General features: G+C 41.4%; 1 protein-coding gene across 5 annotated transcripts in view; it reads right to left on the bottom strand.

Annotated features, from left to right (window-relative positions):
- Positions 1 to 4,372: 4,372 nt before the first annotated feature.
- pip5k1cb (phosphatidylinositol-4-phosphate 5-kinase, type I, gamma b) overlaps positions 4,373 to 20,380 on the bottom strand; it is a 39,391-nt gene continuing 23,383 nt past the window's right edge. Inside the window, exons 6-18 of one of the 5 annotated variants that reach the window (XM_058418617.1) lie at positions 19,306 to 19,458; positions 16,942 to 17,241; positions 16,573 to 16,778; positions 15,663 to 15,746; positions 15,319 to 15,367; positions 14,006 to 14,090; positions 13,103 to 13,264; positions 12,879 to 13,011; positions 12,373 to 12,408; positions 12,081 to 12,245; positions 9,963 to 10,272; positions 9,642 to 9,676; positions 4,373 to 6,312 (exon numbers count right to left, since the gene is read on the bottom strand). In XM_058418617.1, the coding sequence (XP_058274600.1) occupies positions 9,644 to 9,676; positions 9,963 to 10,272; positions 12,081 to 12,245; positions 12,373 to 12,408; positions 12,879 to 13,011; positions 13,103 to 13,264; positions 14,006 to 14,090; positions 15,319 to 15,367; positions 15,663 to 15,746; positions 16,573 to 16,778; positions 16,942 to 17,241; positions 19,306 to 19,458 (1,716 nt within the window). In that variant the 3' untranslated portion in view covers positions 4,373 to 6,312; positions 9,642 to 9,643. The other 4 variants (XM_058418614.1, XM_058418615.1, XM_058418618.1 and 1 more) reach the window with 4 other exon arrangements.

Genomic DNA, 20,380 nt, shown 5'->3' with positions numbered 1-20,380 from the left:
TTTAAAGGATGGAACTTGTGTGTTTTGTTGTAGGTGGTATACTGTACCATCAATCCTGACCCTTACTTACTTACAAGAGATTTTTGAATCGTAACCACAAAGATCATTAGGCTATACATGGAAATCCTAACCTTACCACAAAAACCTTTAATCTAACAATACTAAGCCTTGACTTAGGACTGACGGATGTCTTTAATGTACCATGCAGCTGTTACCCGGGTGCAGTCAGTGCTCTGGTGGTATATGACATGGCCAAACATTTGATATACAAGAACATCTTGTATATCATCTTGGCAACACCTGAGGGCAGTGCCAGCTGATGAGGCTTGGGCTTCTTGATAATCTTTTAGCAAAGTCTTCCTTAAGGAGAAAAAAAATGTAGATATACTTGTCTCATGTCATAAGGGATCAAATCATAATTCTATTAATTTTTTTTCGTGTGTTAAGAGCAAACATGCCTCATTAATCTCTAAGGCATACTCTGTATCACAGACTTAATTATGAAACATACACCAATCAGGCATTACATTCTGAGCACTGAGAGGTGAAGTGAATAATACTGATTATCCCCTCATCATGGCACCTGTTAGTGGGTGGGATATATTAGTCAGCAAATGAACATCTTATCACTTGGTCTGGGCTGTTTTGGCAGCAAAAGTGGGACCAACACAATATTGGCCACGTGGTCATAATGTTATGCCTGATCGGTGTATGTGATGAGGTAAATATGTATGGCTTGTTTTATAAATTAAAATTCTGAATCTTTATGCCCGGGGTGTAAAATTTTGTCCTCTGCTGTAACAGTAGAGAACATAAAAAAGACATGCTGAACATTAACCTTCAGTTGTTACCAGACGGAAAGACTGTCAGTCATTTTAGAGGCGCAATAACGTGGTACTGTAAAAGCTCAGCCTGAGGCTTATCGGTTATGCCGCCTTTGGCCACCAGAGGGCGCCAGTATCATGCGCTCAGTCTTGTGTGTTTAGAGTCTTGGCAAAAGATTGGCAAGTATTTTGTGTATTTTGAAACTAGAGCTGTACTGTACCAAGACATTCAATTTCATGCTCCCAACTTTGTGGGAACAGTTTGGGGATGACTCCTTCCTGTTCCAACATGACTGCGCACTAGTGCACAAAGCAAGCTCCATAAAGACATGGATGAGCGAGTTTGGTGTGGAGGAACTTGACTGGCCTGCACATGAATGTAATATGGAGTTGGCCCGTCCTTTGCAGTTATAACAGCTTTAACTCATCTGGGAAGGCTTTCCAAAAGGATTAGGATTAGTGTGTTTATGGGAATTTCTGACCATTCCTCTAGAAGCGCATTTGTGAGGTCAGGCACTGATGTTGGATGAGAAGGTCTGGCTCACAGTCTCCGCTCTAATTCATCCTAAAGGTGTTCTATCAGGTTGAGGTCAGGACTCTGTGCAGGCCAGTCAAGTTCCTCCACACCAAACTCTATTATCCAGGTTATACCTGGTTAACTTTAAGTCTGTAGTTCCTCTTTGGTTTTTGTTTTCATTCCATTTTTATGTTGTCTGCCGTACTGTGAGTGTTATCAGGCATGTTATCACCTATAGCTTCCCTTTTGATTTCATATTGTTGACATTCTCTTTCCAGCCTGGAGGTACAGAGGTTGGACAATGAAACTGAAACACTGGCCAATTTAGTGTTGGAGGTTTCATGGCTAAATTTGACCAGCCTGGTGGCCAATCTTTGCACATCATTGATTGCACATTCCACCAGTAAGAGCAGAGTGTGAAGGTTTAATTAGCAGAGTAATAGCACAGTTTTGCTTAAAATATTGCAATGCACACAACATTATGGGCGACATATCAGAGTTCAAAAGAGGACAAATTGTTGGTGCACGTCTCGCTGGCGCATCTGTGACTAAGACAGCAAGTCTTTGTGATGTATCAAGAGCCACGGTATCCAGGGTAATGTCAGCATACCACCAAGAAGGACGAACCACATCCAACAGGAGTAACTGTGGACGCAAGAGGAAGCTGTCTGAAAGGGATGTCCGGGTGCTGACCCGGATTGTATTCAAAAAACATAAAACCACAGCTGCCCAACTCACTGCAGAATTAAATGTGCACCTCAACTCTCCTGTTTCCACCAAAACTGTCCGTCGGGAGCTCCACAGGGTCAATGTACATGGCCGGGCTGCTATAGCCAAACCTTTGGTCACTCGTGCCAATGCCAAACGTCAGTTTCAATGGTGCCAGCAGCGAAAATCTTGGGCTGTGGACAATGTGAAACATGTATTGTTCTCTGATGAGTCCACCTTCACTGTCTTTCCCACATCCGGGAGAGTTACGGTGTGGAGAAGCCCCAAAGAAGCGTAGCACCCAGACTGTTGCATGCCCACAGTGAAGCATGGGGGTGGATCAGTGATGGTTTGGGCTGCAATATCATGGTATTCCCTAGGCCCAATACTTGTGCTAGATGGGCGCGTCACTGCCAAGGACTACCGAACCATTCTGGAGGACCATGTGCACCCAATGGTTCAAACATTGTATCCTGAAGGCGGTGCCGTGCATCAAGATGATAATGCACCAATACACACAGCAAGACTGGTGACAGAGTGGTTTGATGAACAAGAAAATGAAGTTGAACATCTCCCATGGCCTGCACAGTCACCATATCTAAATATTATTGAGCCACTTTGGGGTGTTTTGGAGGAGCGAGTCAGGAAACGTTTTCCTCCACCAGCATCACGTAGTGACCTGGCCACTATTCTGTAAGAAGAATGGCTCAAAATCCCTCTAGCCACTGTGCAGGACTTGTATCTGTCATTCCCAAGATGAACTGATGCTGTATTGGCCACAAAAGGAGGCCCTACACCATACTAATGAATTATTGTGGTCTAAAACCAGGCATTTCAGTTTCATTGTCCAACCCCTGTACGTGTTTCATTTATAAATGATTCTGTCTTTTTAGACACGTCACTAAGATGAACAAATCTGTATTAGGATAATGAGTAGTTTATTATCACTTGCTGCCGAGTGTCTGGTAAAGGCAGATGTGGAGAAGCTCTTCACCTTTAACCAAAGCAGCTGTTGCATTAAACTTTATGTAGCTATAATAATGCATGCAGTGATGCTGAACTCTTCTCAGCACGAACAGAAATAAAAACACTCGGACACGTGGGGAAGTAGAAATGTTTCTCCTGGTTGGTGAATCTGTTGGTTCAAGTAGTGAGAGAAGACGAGTCAGAGACTGGAAAAGAAACAGAGGAACCAAAAATAGAAAGATTTATTTGGGGAATCAGAGTGAATACTGACTCTAGACTCCAGTCCTGTAGCACAGATAGTGATTTGATTCTTGTACAGATGAATCCATTTGTATCTTTGTAAATTCACTGAAATGTTTTTTTTTGCATGACAACAAAACTGCTTCATCTTGGTGAGGGTCACAGTGGACCCGAAAAGTAAAAGTGTTTGCTTTATACTGGGATTGAAAGGAGAGCTTTGCTTTCATTTCATTTGTTATTTTCATTAATCTCCTCCTTACTCCTCTCTCAGCTCCCAGTTGACTGCTCTCCTCATGTGCTTTGCACACCCCTGGGTTCACCCCCGCTGAGGCCTGGGTGTACTGGGAGAGCTCAGCCTCCATGTCTAGTGCTTCCTCTGTTACATTCTGCTGTTTCTGTGTTTTTCCTCCTTCTAGCTCATCAGCTGATATCTGTTGAACATTTCAAAGATGACTAGCTGGTTGTACGTTACCATGAATGAAAACACAAGAAGATTTTGAATTAAGGACAAAATGATTCCTGATGCCTAAGATTAATACCCAGTGACACTTTCACGTGAGCTTTAGCCGGTCATTCAAGCCTTTAAGCAAGAGTTTCATATTCCTTATCTTCTTCTCACACTCTTCCTCACTCTTAGCCTCCTGTTGTTTTTCTTTCTCTGCTTCCTGAACTTGCCTTGCATGCCATCAGCACTTCCTGGAGCACACAATACTGCTCCTCTGGGGCGCTCAGCTGCTGCTGAAGGATGCGAAAGAGATCCTTAGATCTTTCCTTCGCTTTCGTTTTCAGTGACTGTACAGCGTCTTCAGACAGGTTTAGATTATCTGCCAGTGACCGGATGAAGAGCTGAGAGGAGCTGAGCTCCAGCTGGAGGGACTGGACCATGTTCTCAGAGGTGCACAGTTTCTTCAGAAGCTTTATGCTCAACTTCAGCTTCTCTTCTTTGCAAGATAAAATATACACTGTAATATATTTTAGAATGAAGAACCATGTAGATCTTACCACTTTCTTGTGGAACTGGGGAACCTGGAGGAAACCTATACAGACATTGGGAGAAGATTCACACACACAGTCACCTGAGCTCAGGAAAGCATGCACCACAAGTTGAAGGAAGCGATTATTTTTAAGGATAATTTTTATTTTTTTACACCATTAATCATCCACTGATCTGTACAAACACACAGAGCGTCACTTTAAACGCCTTTAGAGATGGACACAGATAAATATCTCAACAGAGCATCTTAGTGCTGAATACATGCAACGCCTTTGAGGAAAAGACTGATGGAAATAACTGCTAATAAAGCACATCTTCCTCAACCAGTAAAACACACACACACACACACACACACACTCACTCACATGGACTACCGAGGATTTTTTTTTTTTTTTTTTTCCCCACACTACATACAAACAGTAGAGCTTTACACCAGACATCTCGAACAAACTGGGTTTGGAATACAGGACAAGAACTCTTCCTCATGTTATTAATGTATCCCTTCCTAGTTTTTTTCTTACATGCAATCAAAAATAAAAGCCCTATCGATTAAACCATACACTATACTGATGGTCACATATGTATCTTATAGCTACAACACCAGCTGTGTCGTTATATCTGGAAAAATAGCACGCCGATTGATTACGAACACGTCGGGAAAATCGATCCGTTCTTCTTAAGCTATCAAAATAATGTATCCGAATAAGGCGATCACACATACTGTACTGTGATGCTGTGGATTATTCTGCTACGCCACATTCAACATCCGGACGCAATCGATTTAAGATGTAGAAATAAAAAACATATAAAGAGGATTTTTAAAAAAAAAATCAAATCATGTTTAAAAACAATAATAAATAAGAAATTGTACATAGTTTATGCATGACATAAAGCTTTCATGGGACATGGCTTGAAGAAAGTAAGAAGAAAATCTATAGAGTTTTACATGGAGAGAGTTAGAATGGAATTTGAATATATTTTTATATATATTTATATATATATTTATTTTTTACCACAGTATTGAGTATTAAGACTCCAACATACATACTTGTGGGCATGGACACACACACACACACACACACACACACAGTTGCATGGCAGTAAATCCATGAATATCTGAGATTATCTCTTTAAATAGAATGTCAGTAATAATTCAGGAATGATTCAGTACACTATATCGTAGTGTTGTTTCCATAAAAAACAAACAAACGGTCGGATCAGAGAACCCAAATCTGTGGGAAAAAATGAAAAATGAAAAACATCTAGAATGTAAAACGACATCCTAAATTATATGAAAGAAAAAAACAAACAAAAATGTGACACTTTTTAATATTCACTCCTACATTAGCTGAAGTGAACGTCTACTGTAGTGGAGGATGTTGAGAATACTGATGTTTTTCAGGACACAGTACTTAACACCAGCAACCAACTTGTCTGATATGCTCTAAACGACATATTGAACCCTGGAAAGGTTTTTTTACGGCCGTGGCTGCGTATCGGTTACGGAGTCTGAGCCACGGCCACTGATATGTTGTAGAAGACGTGAGAGAGCAGCGTCCGTCCCCAAACCTGGGGAACTCCTACAGCACAGCATCACGGAGAAGAAGCTGAAGTTCAGTTTTCAGCAAACTTACTGACGGCATTACATAGCATGGGGAATGGCTGGAATGTGAAAAAGAAGAAAAAACAAAAAGTTTTGGTGAAGACTAAAGTCGCTGAGACGTGTTGGAAGAATGTTTACCGTGACTGGATGAAGGATCGTGTGAATGCGACTGGAGAATGAGGCTCGGAGCAGAGAGTCATATATGCGTGTCACAGGAATCAGGAAGTCCTTCTTACGAGACAGTTCTCATATTCGCTTGATCTGATTTAGACCTGGGAAAGGACCGAGCATCAACTGGCTGACGAGATTCTCTTTATAGAGAGAGAATATTAGTTCTCATACTATTTTTTTCCCCCCGTAATGCTTGGCAAAGCAGGGTCCCTTCTGCAGGGCTCGTGGACGTGACCGACGAAAGGACAGAGCAGCTCCGAGTTCAACATATCACACTGCGTAGGGTTTACTGAAAAGAGAAAGAGAGAGAGAGAGATGAACAAGGTCAGCAGCTTAAATCACTTACTGGTATCTGTACTACCTAGTGCATGAGCTTAAGCATGAACATCAGCACACACACACACATGCACACACACACACACACACACGTACTGTGTGACATCTGACGTGTGCGTTCCTCACGCTATTCCTAAACTAGCTCGCGTCACTCTGAAGTACCTGGAGTGACCTTGCGTACTGGCTCTCTGACACCAGGCCGAGCTGCTGCCCCGCTGCTAGTGCTAATGAAACAGAGCTGAACTCTGAGAGGGCGGCGTGTGAGCACAACCAGAGCTGTTTATAGGTTTCATATGTGAGGAATACATCTGTGAGCTGTTAGAGGTAAATAATCAACAGTCAACAAAGGAGTTACTGTTGCAACCAAGACGTTTCTTGTAACAGCAAGTGATTTATTCCGCTTCTACTACTCAGCAATTTGCCAGTGCAAGATTTTTGTTATTGAAAGAACGACATATCGTACTTCATGTTGTGGAAAATCCACAAAAATTTCAGAACCTATTCCTGCTATAAAATGTCCCGGACAGAATAACTAATAATTGTTTTTTCCCCCCACAGCGGGGCGCGTTAAAAGCTTTATAGAAAGGAATGAATGAATGAATGGACAAAAGAGTGAATAACTGAAAGAAAGCATGAGCACAGAAATAAAGCCAAAAAAGGACGTCTCTTTCCGTGAGGACCCAGAGTGAGAGTCGTGTAGGCTTTTGGGTAATTTCAGTCAGAATCCCACACTTACTGCCTCGCTCTCTCCGTCAGATACGGGCTGAGACTCGGAGCGATGGTGGAGGGGGGAATAAACCCAGCTCCTGTCCTCTGGAGGCTGCTGTTCCACCATCAACACAACAGCAGGGGGCGTCACAGAGGTACGCACACACAGACAGATGGCCACGCAGCACGGACAGCATGAGAGAAAGACAGATAGAGAGACGAGAGTGCGACAGATAGAGACAGCAAAAGCATGAGGCGATTTACATAAACATTCGTTCAGGAACTTTTACATCACTCTAATCAAAACTAGAAGTCTTTGTTTGCTGAATAGAAGAGAAATCTGATCACATGAAGCAGAAGGGTTATTATGTACTGTAAACAGACATCTAGACTGATGGGTGTGGTGATGAAGGCGGCTATGGCTCAGCTGCTAGAGCTACGGCTAATCTCACTGGCTTTTAGTTCACTTACAAAGTCGCCGTAGCTCGAGGTGAGCTTGCGTCGATGAGAAACAGGGGAATACACCCAGTATCTCCCCTCGGCATACTGGTCACACACACACACACACAGTGGGAGTGTTGGAGGTTTACAGCAAAAACAGGACAGGGCAAATCAGTGGAAAGCAGGATGGTGGGGGTTAATTCACAGGAAAATTGAGGTATGAAAAACAGAAGAAATAAAAGGTGTGGGAGGAAAAGATAACAGAGAGAGAGAGAGAGAGAGAGAGAGAGACAGATATTCAGTGATGATGAAGATCAAAAATGTAAAAGCTTTTAGATTTTTTATAAAAGCCCAAAAAAACATGATGAAGATGAAAGGATGGGGGTTCAATCACAGGACAATGAAATAAATAAAAAAATGAAAGAAAGAAATAATGAAAAATGAACCTGATGAAAGGAAGCTCTTTGCTGGTTTGAGGAGATAAATATACCTCACTCATCACTGTTAGCTTGCTAGATTTTAGCCATGAAGGAGGATGTAATGTAAGCATTAATTCCAGTTATCAGCCTCTTTTTCTTTTTCAGGCTTGAATTTAATAAGAAACGATTTGAAGAAACAAGTGAAAAGTCCTGAAGGTGGAAAACTTACCTATTTGCCCCGAGGTTCTAGTGTGTATCTATTACTCACACTTTTACACAGTTTAAAAAAACCAACCCGATTGAATCAGGACTGTTTAATCATGACACAGCAAAACACAAAACCCAGTTCTTGGCATGGCAATAGTATGGAGAAGGAAGAGCTTTAACACCTGTTACATGTCAGAGAGAGAGAGAGAGAGAGAGAGAGAGTAAACAGTAGGTGAAAGTTGTTTCACAGGCTTCACCTTTTATCTGAAGAGCTCTGGATATACTCCTCTGCTGAGCTCCTCTGTTAAGGCACACAACACAGAGGTGCCAACATTTCTAACAGGAAAATCCTAGCAGGCAGAAAGAATAAACCAAAACGAACTGGATTTTACCATGAAAACACATTTTAGTGTTTGTAAGTGGATGAGACTTTCTTGGTTTTGAAAAAGAGATAAAACATCTGGTTTGAGCGCTAGTTAGTGATAATAATGTGATAAGCAGATCCTGTATTTTTGGTATTATCGATCACAGAGACTAGAGGTTTAGGTCGTTATTTTGTACTGACCCACAAGATAATCTCAGTGTAATGTCACATCCCTTTTTTCCAGACGAATCTGATTTGTCTTTGGTCTGAAAAAGAAGATGTCTCCTGTACTGCTGTAGAAAGGGGTGAGAACTTAGAAATGCACCACAAAACTCTTGATGTTGGCACCTCTGTGAAAATGATCCTGCAAACCCCTCTGTGTGAAAATGTTGAGATTTGGGGAGATCATGATCCTCATTTCTGCTACTGATAGACTATTTATACTTATTTGGACGCAGTGATTGTATGTGGTGTGTAAGGTATGAATGGGATGCTGATGAAGGGAGACACATAAACAGAGTGAAACAAAAAGACAGATGAATTGTGACTGGAGTGAGTCTCCCAGATAAAACTATGAAGCTGGTTAAGTTTTTTCAGCAAACCTTTCTCTCTCAATCACTCACACTCACACACACACACACCCTGATTTATTAAAAGTCTGTGAGTTAAAACACTTTCAGACTTTAAATCAGCCCATACTAAAAGGGTCTTTGTAAGATAACGTCTTACACGTAAGCAAGAATTTCGTCAATATCTCAGTTTATATGCAATTTGCAGCATTTCTATGTTGCCATTTTTTCCAACCCTAATCATTTTCTAACATTTTTAGGGTTGAAATGGAATACAACTAATAGGCAGGTATTATATTTGTTGAAGCCTGTTTCTGCTATTTGAAGAAAATCAAACCCACAGATATATTAAGGTTTCTTTAAATGACGTCTCAGTTTCCTGAGAAATCTCTGACTTTATTTTATTCAATTTTTCCTCTTCCAAGAGTCTCTACTGAAAACGGTTCCTTTTTTCGTCACCTCCAAAAAACCCTTTAAGCACATGATTATAAATGATATTATTTAATGGAAGTTTAATAAGTCAGGGTCTGTATGAGTATTTTGAGTAATAATGCATGCAGACACACAGTTTTACCTTTACAGTTCCACCACATCATCCAAGCTGCTTCTCTGTGGAACATGTAACTTGGTTACTTTCCCCTCTTTGTATAAAAATGCACATTTCCACAGAAGTTCCAGGTCTTTTGAAGAACTAAACAGTTCAGGAACTATCCTGGAGATCTACTGAGACATCTACTACAGCCCTGGTGCTTCTAGTAGAAATGTGCCTTGCACATGAGCTTCTTTAAAAAGGTTCCTGTGGTGAAAACAAACCTAAAGCCCTGTTATTATCACTGTCTCAACAAGCCATCACACCCTGCCAAATGCCAGCACATGCTTACAAAACAGGACTTACAAAATAGATATCGGTGATTGGCACAGCCTCCTCGTCCACAGACGCCTGGCTGAGGGACTGAGATTGGTGTCTGCCGAGCGCAGAGCTCAGAGCCTGCGTATCCAGAGCTCCTGACTCCAGGGTGGCTGATGCTTCTGCATCGGTGCCTGTTTCCAGGGCGACATCCTCGAGAGAGACGGTTGCCAGTGGCGATGCAGGTGGAAGGAGATCTGCTACCTGTGGATGGTCGACTATCTCTGGGATGATATCGTCCAGAATCTCAGTCTCTCTGATTTCTTGCATGGAGAGGACATCGGCTTCCCCAGGCACACTGGGACACATGGACACACAAGCGACCTCAGTCATTTTAAGGTCATTCTAAAGTCATCTTGTTATTTCTGTCAAATTTACAATGGTTATACTTGCACCAGGGTGCACACGTTGCACTTTATGTAGCTAGGAAATATTTCTGTCCTTAGCTCTTTGTTGTTGTTTTGTTTTTGTAGCTGTATCTTGTTATGTTGCTTCACCATGGTCCGTTGTCTCATTGTACTGCGTCAGCTATATATGGTTGAAACAACAATAAAAGCTCCTTGACTTGACTCTTGCAGTTCATTTCATTTAAAAGCTCTGGGTCCTTCAACTTGCACAATTTTACTGTCAACTGACCTCTGGCTACTTTTTACAATAAACATTAAACTACATACACAGTTAGTACCTTCCAGTACATTACAACAAACTGATGCTGCATCACATTTATAGATAATTTCACATCTGCATCATACTAATATCTCAATTTATTTAAGGAGCCAAGCATCTCATATTGTGTGTGGTATCAGTATTACACGGCTAATAAGAAAAAGAAGAAAGAAAGGTGATGTAGTCTCCATTTCTAATTCATATAAAATAAAAGATAGTGAAAGAGACAACAAATTTCACTCCAGTGGGCTTGTATTTGTAATTTCGTTCACATGCTGAATTAAAAAGCCAGGGGGCTAGGAGATAAAGGGAACAGGAGAGAATAAAGTTAGCGTGCATTTCTCCCTGTGCGGTGCATTAACAGCAGGAGAGGTGACTGCAGGCAGATGGCTGATTGAGCTTTCAGCAGCAGTGCACACTAAAGCCCTCAGGACCATATGCTCGTCTGGTCTCACCTCCCACTCTATTGAAGCCTAGTCTCTAATTCCAAACTCGCCAAACACAGAAACGGTCGCCGTGACAACAGGTCATGTCTGAACATGGTTAATATTAGAGGAAGTGAATAAAGATGTTTAGAATGTATTGATGAGGAATTAAGAAAATTTCACTTTCAGAGTGTTTCCAACAAATACAAAAAGTTGCTTTGGGCACATGAAAAGCGGAGATAAAAAAAAATGCAATGCTTCTTAAATGGCTGATTCTGATCGTGTAAATTGGTTCATTTCAATCAGACATTTTTAAAAATATTTCTGTGTAAACAAACAACCAACAATTATCCCTGAGCTAGCTATCATAGCCAACAACAAGAAGGATAAAACTTTATTTGTCTCATACACATACTACAGCACAGTGAAATTCTTTACTTAGCATATCCCAGCTTAGAAGGTTGGGGGTCAGAACACATGATACAGCACCCCTGGTTAAAAGAACATTAAGGGCCACACCCAAGAGCCCCACTGGGGCAGTTTTACAGTGCTGAACCACTGACCATCTGATCAACAACGCAGAGCCTTAACCTTTTGAGCTGCTACTGCCTCTTCAAACGTAAAACTAATGATTTGGGATTCTGAGCAATAATTTCCTCGCTGAAAAACTGAAATCTCACCCATGCTGTCTGGCTAGATTACAAGCAGTTGGTGAGGTGGCGAGAGACATTAGAGATATTAAGCTATTAAAGAAGCTTTGAGGATGTGGGAATGATGCCAGATTCATATTCATAGATCCTGGGATTTATTTCATAAGGCTGTCAGAGGTGGTTGAGCTGAGGGAACAGAGAGAGAGGGCTGTGCTCGTGTTTGAAGTCTAGATAATGAACACAGAGCACAGTTTGTGATACAGAGGAACAGGACGGAATTATTAGACACATTTAGAGAAGAACGCTGAATATGACAAGGCTTTTAGGGAAAGGAGCAGTGAGGGGTGTAATGTGTGTATACTCACCTGCTCTCTCTAGGAGGTGGTGTAAAGGAGAACACACAGTCAGCGTCAAACTCTACTTTCTGCTCCATCACTGGCTCGTCTTTCTCCTCTTCATCTTCTGTCTGTCTCTTAACCTCCACCTGCACTGTGATAGTCTGCTGGTCCTCCTCATGGACATCAACCATCCTGAACACCAGAAAACACACACACACACACAATCATACACACACACACTTACTTTTCTGCACTTAAAAACAAAGCAACTTTAATCAAAATATATTCTTATAGCTTTGGGTCCTATTTCTCAACACACCTTCCATCACTGTCTTTTAAAGACATGGTTTGCCTCCTGAGGAATCAGATGGTTGACAAATACACACACAAACACACACACACAAAAAAAGAGTCAGGGTATTTTGTTTGTCTCATAACTAAGCAGCTGTTTTTACAGTATAGTGTTTGTTATGTTTAACCGGTTTGAACTGTGCTGAACCTTTTCCAAGGCACAACAATAAAAGTCCTAACTCTAAACACTGCCTGCATGACTAGCAAAGGGAAGCATGCTGACATTTTTATGTTCACACTAGCAAGCAGATGATCCAGTCACTGGTCCTTATCATTTCTTAAACACTGTTGTGTGTAAATGTCAGCAGAAGCTAAACTAAAATCTTCCACCTGTTTTGGTAACAGACAGAGCAGCCTGTTACCAAACCGTGGCATTTCCTTCGTCATAACAGAATGAGTATTAATTGATGGATTTGTGTTGAGTTTTTTAATAAATAATATAAAATGTGAAAGGAGAGTGAAACGAGTGAATACCTGTAACGGGGGTGCTCTGCTGTGTCAGAAGGGGATCGCTCTGGGATCGATATGGACGTGTTGGAGGACAGCGTGGTGGCAACCGAGGCTGTGGTGGCCTCCTCAAATGATGGAGGAGTACATGGCTGCAGACCTGAGAGAAACAATGCGGAACACAGAATTCCTATTAAAACCTATTCAATCCTCCAAGCGTACAAGGAGTGAAAGGCTGATTAGCAACCTACCGTCGTTCTCCAGCACAGGAAAGCTACGCGCTCCTCTCAGGTCATAGATGTGGTGGTCTCTCTCTGAAGGAAGTTGACTGGCTGACCAGGCTGCCCCAGGCCCACTATGCTTGGGCACTGTCAGTGCATTGCGGCTCTTCTTGGAGGGAGAGGACTTCAGTGCTGGAGCGAATTAATAAAGTGCAGAAAAAAAACTTGTATTAAACACTTGTCTTTTAGTCCTTTTAGGATCGTGTACACCTAAAGTGCTTTCCAGATGATGAACGACCGTCTCTAGCGGTCATTTCCAAGAAATGGGCAAAGCATCAAAGCCAAGAAAATACATGAATCAGTGGCCAAGCAGACTCGACCCTGAAAATACACTGCAGTGTGTTGGAGATGAGCACACGTCTGCCTTGCACCAGTTTAAATAGCTGGGAACATTTGAGGTCACTGCCATTGGCAAATGAAATGAGAAATGGCCGTCTCGTCCCGAGAGTTTCCAAAACTGTTTTGTTTTTACCAGGACGGTCGGTGGTTGTGTGCTATATGAAGGATAAATAGCTGAAGAATGCATCAGTTTCACTCAAACTGCCTTTGTGTGTTGATCCTAATGAGAAGCAGGAAGTTAGTGGTTTTGGGAGCTGAAATATACTTTGCATGATTTATAGCAATATAAAACCACAGCATTACCACACCAAGTATTTAAACCTTGGTTATTAAAACAATTATGTAGGCATAATGCACTGTAAAAAAGTATTTAAGGTGTCTATATTTTCGTTGGAAAATATGCTGGAAATTCGTAGACTTGAATTCAGAAAGGGTTGGCCCTCAATAGTATTTACTGTATACTGTATATCCTGTGTGATATTACTGGGTTGAATACAGGAGGATGAAAAGTGTTGCACTGTGTGCGGTTCTTACAGGAGCTCTTCTTGAATACTGTAGAACTCATGAACTTGTAGAACCGGTCAGCATAGAAGTTTGGCCTGTGCACCGATACTGTATCCTACAGAGACAGAGAAAAAGAGCAGACATAATGAGACAGACAGAGGAGAGGAGAAATGACAGTTAAAGTTAAAAAAGAAGTGGAAAGAAACACTCATTTAAGCCACAAAGAGATTCTATCTCCAGGCTTTGGTGGAAAACCAAACCCAACAGATCTGTATCTAAGAGCCACACGTGTTTCGGATCATCTTCAGCAGCCCGATGCTACGCATACACCCACTCTTCTTGTTGTTATTCGCAGATACATGAGCCCAGAGAGTGGGATTACCCGGCAGGGCACCATGCCATCCAGATGGTGTCTGGTTTTAATAATTTACCTCCACAGCCAGGAGACAGACAGGGACCGCCTGCTGACATCCAGTATTACAGTAACTACTGCATTACGTTGAGCTTTTATGTACTGTAAACTTATACTGAAGTGTCTTTAAGCGCAACAGTAACAAACACTGAAGTTTACTGACTTTTATTTTGATTGCGGATTCTGCATTAACTTTGATAAGTATGCAGATTATATTGGTATATATAAAGACCGTTAATCGTTCTGGCTTTCTTAAAGAAACTACTTAGAACCATGTTTGAAAGAATAATGATCCAATTAGTTTTGCTAATTAATACTAATGAAATGATCCACAGTAGTTCCTGTATAATATTATAATATGCTTAAATATACTTATATGACCAGGCATAACATTATGACCACCTGCCTAATATTGTGTTCGTCCCCCTTTTGCTGCCAAACCACAACAAACTGTGATGCACTGTGTATTCTGACACCTTCCTTCAGCAATTTGAGCAACAGTAGCCCGTCTGCTGGATCGGACCACACGGGCCAGCCTTCACCTTTAGACACTCCTGCTGGTTCACCACTGTTCCTTCCTTTGGACCCCTTTTGATAGATACTGACCACTGCAGACCGGGAACACCCCACAAGAGCTGCAGTTTTGGACATGCTCTGATCCAGTCGTCTAGCCATCACAATTTGGCCATATATATATATAAATAGGTTATTTCTATATTTAGCACATTATTGAACTTTGAGCATTTTTTTATATTTAATGTTTTATTGTGATAATTAATAGATATTTATCCTGAAAGAGAGATAAACTCTTTCTCTGTCACACACAAAGGCTATGATCTGCATTAGAGAAAGTGCTGCAGTAGATGGAAGACAGCAATAAACCAGTGCTGCAGATGCTGTGAACTCATGGGCTCATTCTTGTCACACTTACTCCATCATGGACCAGTGCTTTCCATGTATGCTCCAGCTTCTTAATGAGTCTGCAAAGATAAAAACATGTGTTTTATTGAGATGCTGCTCGCCAGCCAGGATCAGCAATACAAAATCAATACAGGGTAATGTGTGTGTTTTTTTCCCCTCCTCACTCAGTGATTACGTAAGAGTGCATTTTACACGAGCTGACACCATACCCTGCAGGACAGCTCATGAATGTCAAGATGTATTATGTTAGATAAAAAAAAAGAGTTACGTACTACTGTATGTGGATAATCGTAGAGACTGGGACCGAGTGCGTACTCATTTATTTTTTAAAAATATCACAAAAATACACTGTACCTGTAAGACTGCAGAATATCTATGATGCCAATGAAGAGCAGCAGCCTCTCGCCTTTCCCACTCACTGCTGGGATTCCCCCCATTCTGTGAAACGTGAGAGAAAAGGAAACAGATGGCTCATCTGTTACCCAGTGCCATTATATCCTTCATATTATATCATCCACATTCTAAGTTCCTTCTTATTAAATCAACTTTCACAAAAATCCCATTAATGACAAAATCAAACCCTTTAATGGCCGTAAATATGTTCTCACAACAACATACACGTTCACTAAATACCTCTTTTCTGACCCAGACCGTGAATTATACTGTGACCTTCAGGATGGATTCATCCCCCCATGTGACTGTACAGAGATCCTCCCGGCATGAGACTTATTTTTAATGTAAATGCTTGTAGCAGCTCACTAGCTAAGGTTAGTGTGTGGCCTGAATCATATATCCATGCATTTTTCATTTCTGAATCACCCTTCAAAAGAATATGCAAAAATTGATCGCATATTACACAGAATAGTTCAGATTTTCCATTCAAAACCATTTACCTTACATTATAATAGCATTTTCACTCAAAACGTGGCAAAAATATCAACATTTAAACTGAATGCATAGGAAAAACACAGGGATGCTAATCAAAGACAGGAAATGGGTGTACATAAATTTTTAAGGAACATTATACCCCTAAATGTGTGCGATTTTGCTAATGTGGGATGTGGTAGCTTAGTGGTTAAGGTGTTGGACTACTGGAGTTCCAAATCCAAGGTCCAACAAGCTGCCAGTGCTGGGCCCCTTAGCAAGGCCCTTAACCCATCAATTGCTCAGTTGTACAAAAAACGTGATGAATTGTAAGTCGCTGTGAATAAGGGCATCTGCCAAATGCCAGAATTGTAAATGTAAATGTAATGTGCATGCTTACGTATCCTCCGTGTCAATGGAGTCTCCGCATGTAGCTCCTCCCTGAATGGACTCCATTGCTGTGGAGTAAAGTGCTCGCTGAGCTGCAGGCTTTTTCTCATCACTGCTGCTCTGAGAACCCTCCGTCTGCTGCTCACGCTCAGCTTGGTCCACATTGTGGACACCCAGGAGCAGGCTGTAGTCCATGATCTTAAAGCTTTCTAACACCTACACACACACACAAGGCACTATGTCTCCAGCTTCAAAATATAATCAACAATCATAAATCTCTTCAAACATACAGCAATATTCTTTATTCTTTACAGCTCATATTTTTTATTAAAGTGAAACCCACACAGTAATACAGACCAACACACACACACACACTAACCAGGCAATCCCTCTGCAGGGTCTTGACCAGGGCGTTGTAAGTGTCTGTGTCCAGCAGTAATCCATCAGGCACATCTTGCATAAAGTCCAGGTCTTTAAAGGTAGGCTTCGCTTTCTCTCTTTCCTTCTTGGATGCTCTGCGCTTATATGTGGAGCCCTTCAAGTCAAACTTCAGGTGCATGCGGAAGACACGTGGCAGAACGTTGTTCATTACCACGATCCGGATGTTCTTCCCACCAGACTGTATGCAGTACAGGCCGAAGAATTTAGGGAGCAGTGTCCGTGGGTTCTGGTTCAGATTCTAGAAGGGAGGCGAGGCGAAGGAAAATATAAATAAACAATGTAAAGAAAGGCAATGCAAAGGAAGAGAAGGAAATTAAAAGAATTAAAAGGGAGGGAAGCTAAGAGACAGGACAGGACAGCAAGGAAAGGCAGCCAAGTAAAAGAGAAGAAAGGAAGTGGAGAATAGGGAAAGTAGGTGCACTGGTGTTGTCCTGCTCTCTTAATTATGCAACAAAGGTCTACAGTCTTATCCTCAAAGGACATGCTTTCATTCCAGCTGAACAGAAGGCACACCTGACCTGGAGATTAAGTGAACTGATTAAATGAGTGGAATACAGGTCCTGCTTGGTTACAGTGAAAGCCTGCAGCCAAACTGGTCCTTTGCAGATAAACCTGAGACCCCGGGCATATCGCATTTTACATTATACAGGTTAGGTTACAGTTCTACAGTCTGTCTGTAATCACTGTGAGGTATATCATCCTAGTCCAGAAATGACCAAGAGGCACTTGGATGCTTTGGCTACCATGGAGACAGTGCTGATCTGATCAGTTTATCAGCTAAAATGCTCTAGTTAAGTTCCCAGCAAGCACTTGTACTTGACAGTATCGTTTACTCTCGGTACTAAAAGGCACGCTCCCGGCTCTGTTAACACCTCACACGGTTGAGGCACTAGTGTACCAAGGCCACGCTAATCCTTCTTAATGATGTGCTGGAAAAAGTCCAGGTCAGGAGGAGCTGTGGAAGCTTCTCGCTTTGCAGAGTTTGCATGGTGCATAGTGAGTCATTTGCTGCCACCCACTCGTTTAATTCACTTCAATGAATTCAACTCCCACTCCATTAGATACAGTCTGGTCAGTGGAAGAGCCAAGGCGAGAACGTAAACGGCAGACTGTAGCTGATTACAGGACATTAAATGTACAGCGTGGAACAGTGCTAACCTGGTACCTTGTTTTAGTAAATTCCTCAGTTCATACACTGGATAATATGATTGTAGAATCTGAGTGAGTGTGGTGGTATAAATGTAATTCTGTGTGACAGAAGTAATAATAATGACCAGAGTACAAATTTAATACATTCAATGATTCAAATGAGTGTAAAAACTGTATGTTGTTGTTCTTTCGGCTGCTCCCTGTTCGGTGTCGCCACAGAGGATCATTCGGTCCGCATGTTTCAAGTTTTACACCGGATGCCCTTTCTGACGCAACCCTCCCATTTAATCCGGGCTTGGGACCGGCACTGAGAGTTAACTCTTCAGTGGCTGGGTTAGGGCCCTGTCCGGAAATTCGAAGTCAGGCCACAGCAACAAGAGAACGGGATCCTAGCCATCACAATTTGTCAAACTTTTCAAATCCTTACACTTGCCCATTTTTCCTGCTTCTAACACATCAACTTTGAGGACAAAATGTTCACTTGCTGCCTAATATATCCCACCCACTAACAGGTTGTGATGAGGAGATCATCAGTCTTATTCATGTCACTTGTCACTGCTCATAATGTTAAGTCTGATTGGTGTAGATAGGCCAAAACATGGTTGCCCCTGTCAAAGGGTTAACACTTTATTTTATTTATAAGGAAGATATTTGGGGTTGCCACAGCGGATCATCTGGTCCGCATGTTTCAATTTGGCACAGGTTTTACACCAGATGCCCTGCCTGACGCAACCCTCACATTTAATCCGTGCTTGGAACTGGCACTGAGAGTTAACTCTTCAGTGGCTGGGTTAGCGCCCTGCCCGGGAATCGAACCCAGGCCGCGGCAACGAGAGCACTGGATCCTGCCGCTACCTCACCAGGAGTCTAAAAACTGTATAGTGTTTCATAAATATTTAATATCACTCATAATAATATTAATAATTTGGCTATTGTGTGTGTGCAAAATATTTCTCAAATAATGAACTGAACAATTGGAAAAATTGGAATCCTTCTTTACGCACTAACCCATATATTCACACTTATCAAGCAACAGTAACTCAAAGAACTACTCCTTACATCTGTGGTGATCAGAAAAGCATCTCCGAATGCACAACAAAACATTAGGGGTGCAGAAAGAGGGAGGTAAGAAGTGGTGATATAGTAAACTCACCATATAGTACCCAGGAAGCAGTTTCTGCAGAAACTCCGCCTCTTTATGCTGTACAGTTTTGATGATGAACTCGTCGTCACGGGTAACGTAGAAGATGGATCCACTAGCACCGGGGTTTGACAGCTCGATCAGGGGCTCATTACATAAAGAGTACTATAGAGAGATGGAGACAACACTGTAAACATCTTCATAGTCACGTGTGTGGATAATCTGGGAATATAATAAAATAATTCAATGTGGGATGATTACACGTTAGATGATAATAGAATTGTTTATCTTTTCTTCATTAATAATCACTATTAAACCTGTACTATGAAAAGATTATAACAATATCAATTACAAGCAATTAAACGAGCTATTAAATGTAAAATTTATATTCCGAGATGTTCTTCATGATCTGAAAACTAATAAACTAATTAAAAACAATTTTTTAGCTAGAGCCTGTCATATTTACTGTATATTATGTTTAATCTAAATAAAGATAGACGCTTGATATAATTTGACTGAATTAAAAAAGCACATTTCTATTATTAGTACATAAATAAACAATTTAACCATTTCGTTCTTTGTACCAGTGAATGCTTTAGAGAGTGCGTCGCTGTGATAATCCCCAGGTGAAGTGCGTGCACACACACACACACGCACACACGCGCACACACACACACAATGCATTACGCTCGGCATCCACACTGTCATAACAAGCTCTCAAGTGAATCATAATATTTCTATAACAGCTCCATCGTGCATGATTGTTTTTCTTTCTCTTAATAATTTCCTCGAGGATTGAAGAACTACTGTTAATACAACCGTGTATGGAAACATTGGAGAAAAAGTGTGTGTGTGTGTATGTGTGAGAGAGAGAGAGAGAGAGAGAGAGAGACAGAGTCTTTATCTTTAACTCCAATATACTAGAATGTATCATAGAGCAATAAAAGTCTTTTTCTATTCCCTTTTCTCCTCTGGACACGACTGCAGGATGTGTCGCCTCAGCAGTAACAGCGGTGAATGAATCTTTAAGAACTGTTATCATCACCAATGTGCCACTAACCACTTCAGACGATTGTGATTTAAACAT

This window comes from Hemibagrus wyckioides, linkage group LG20 (genome assembly GCF_019097595.1).
Source record: "Hemibagrus wyckioides isolate EC202008001 linkage group LG20, SWU_Hwy_1.0, whole genome shotgun sequence".
NCBI classification, from domain to species: Eukaryota; Metazoa; Chordata; class Actinopteri; order Siluriformes; family Bagridae; genus Hemibagrus; species Hemibagrus wyckioides.
Note: the sequence above shows the minus strand (reverse complement) of the source record. Positions and strands in the feature narration are given on the sequence as shown.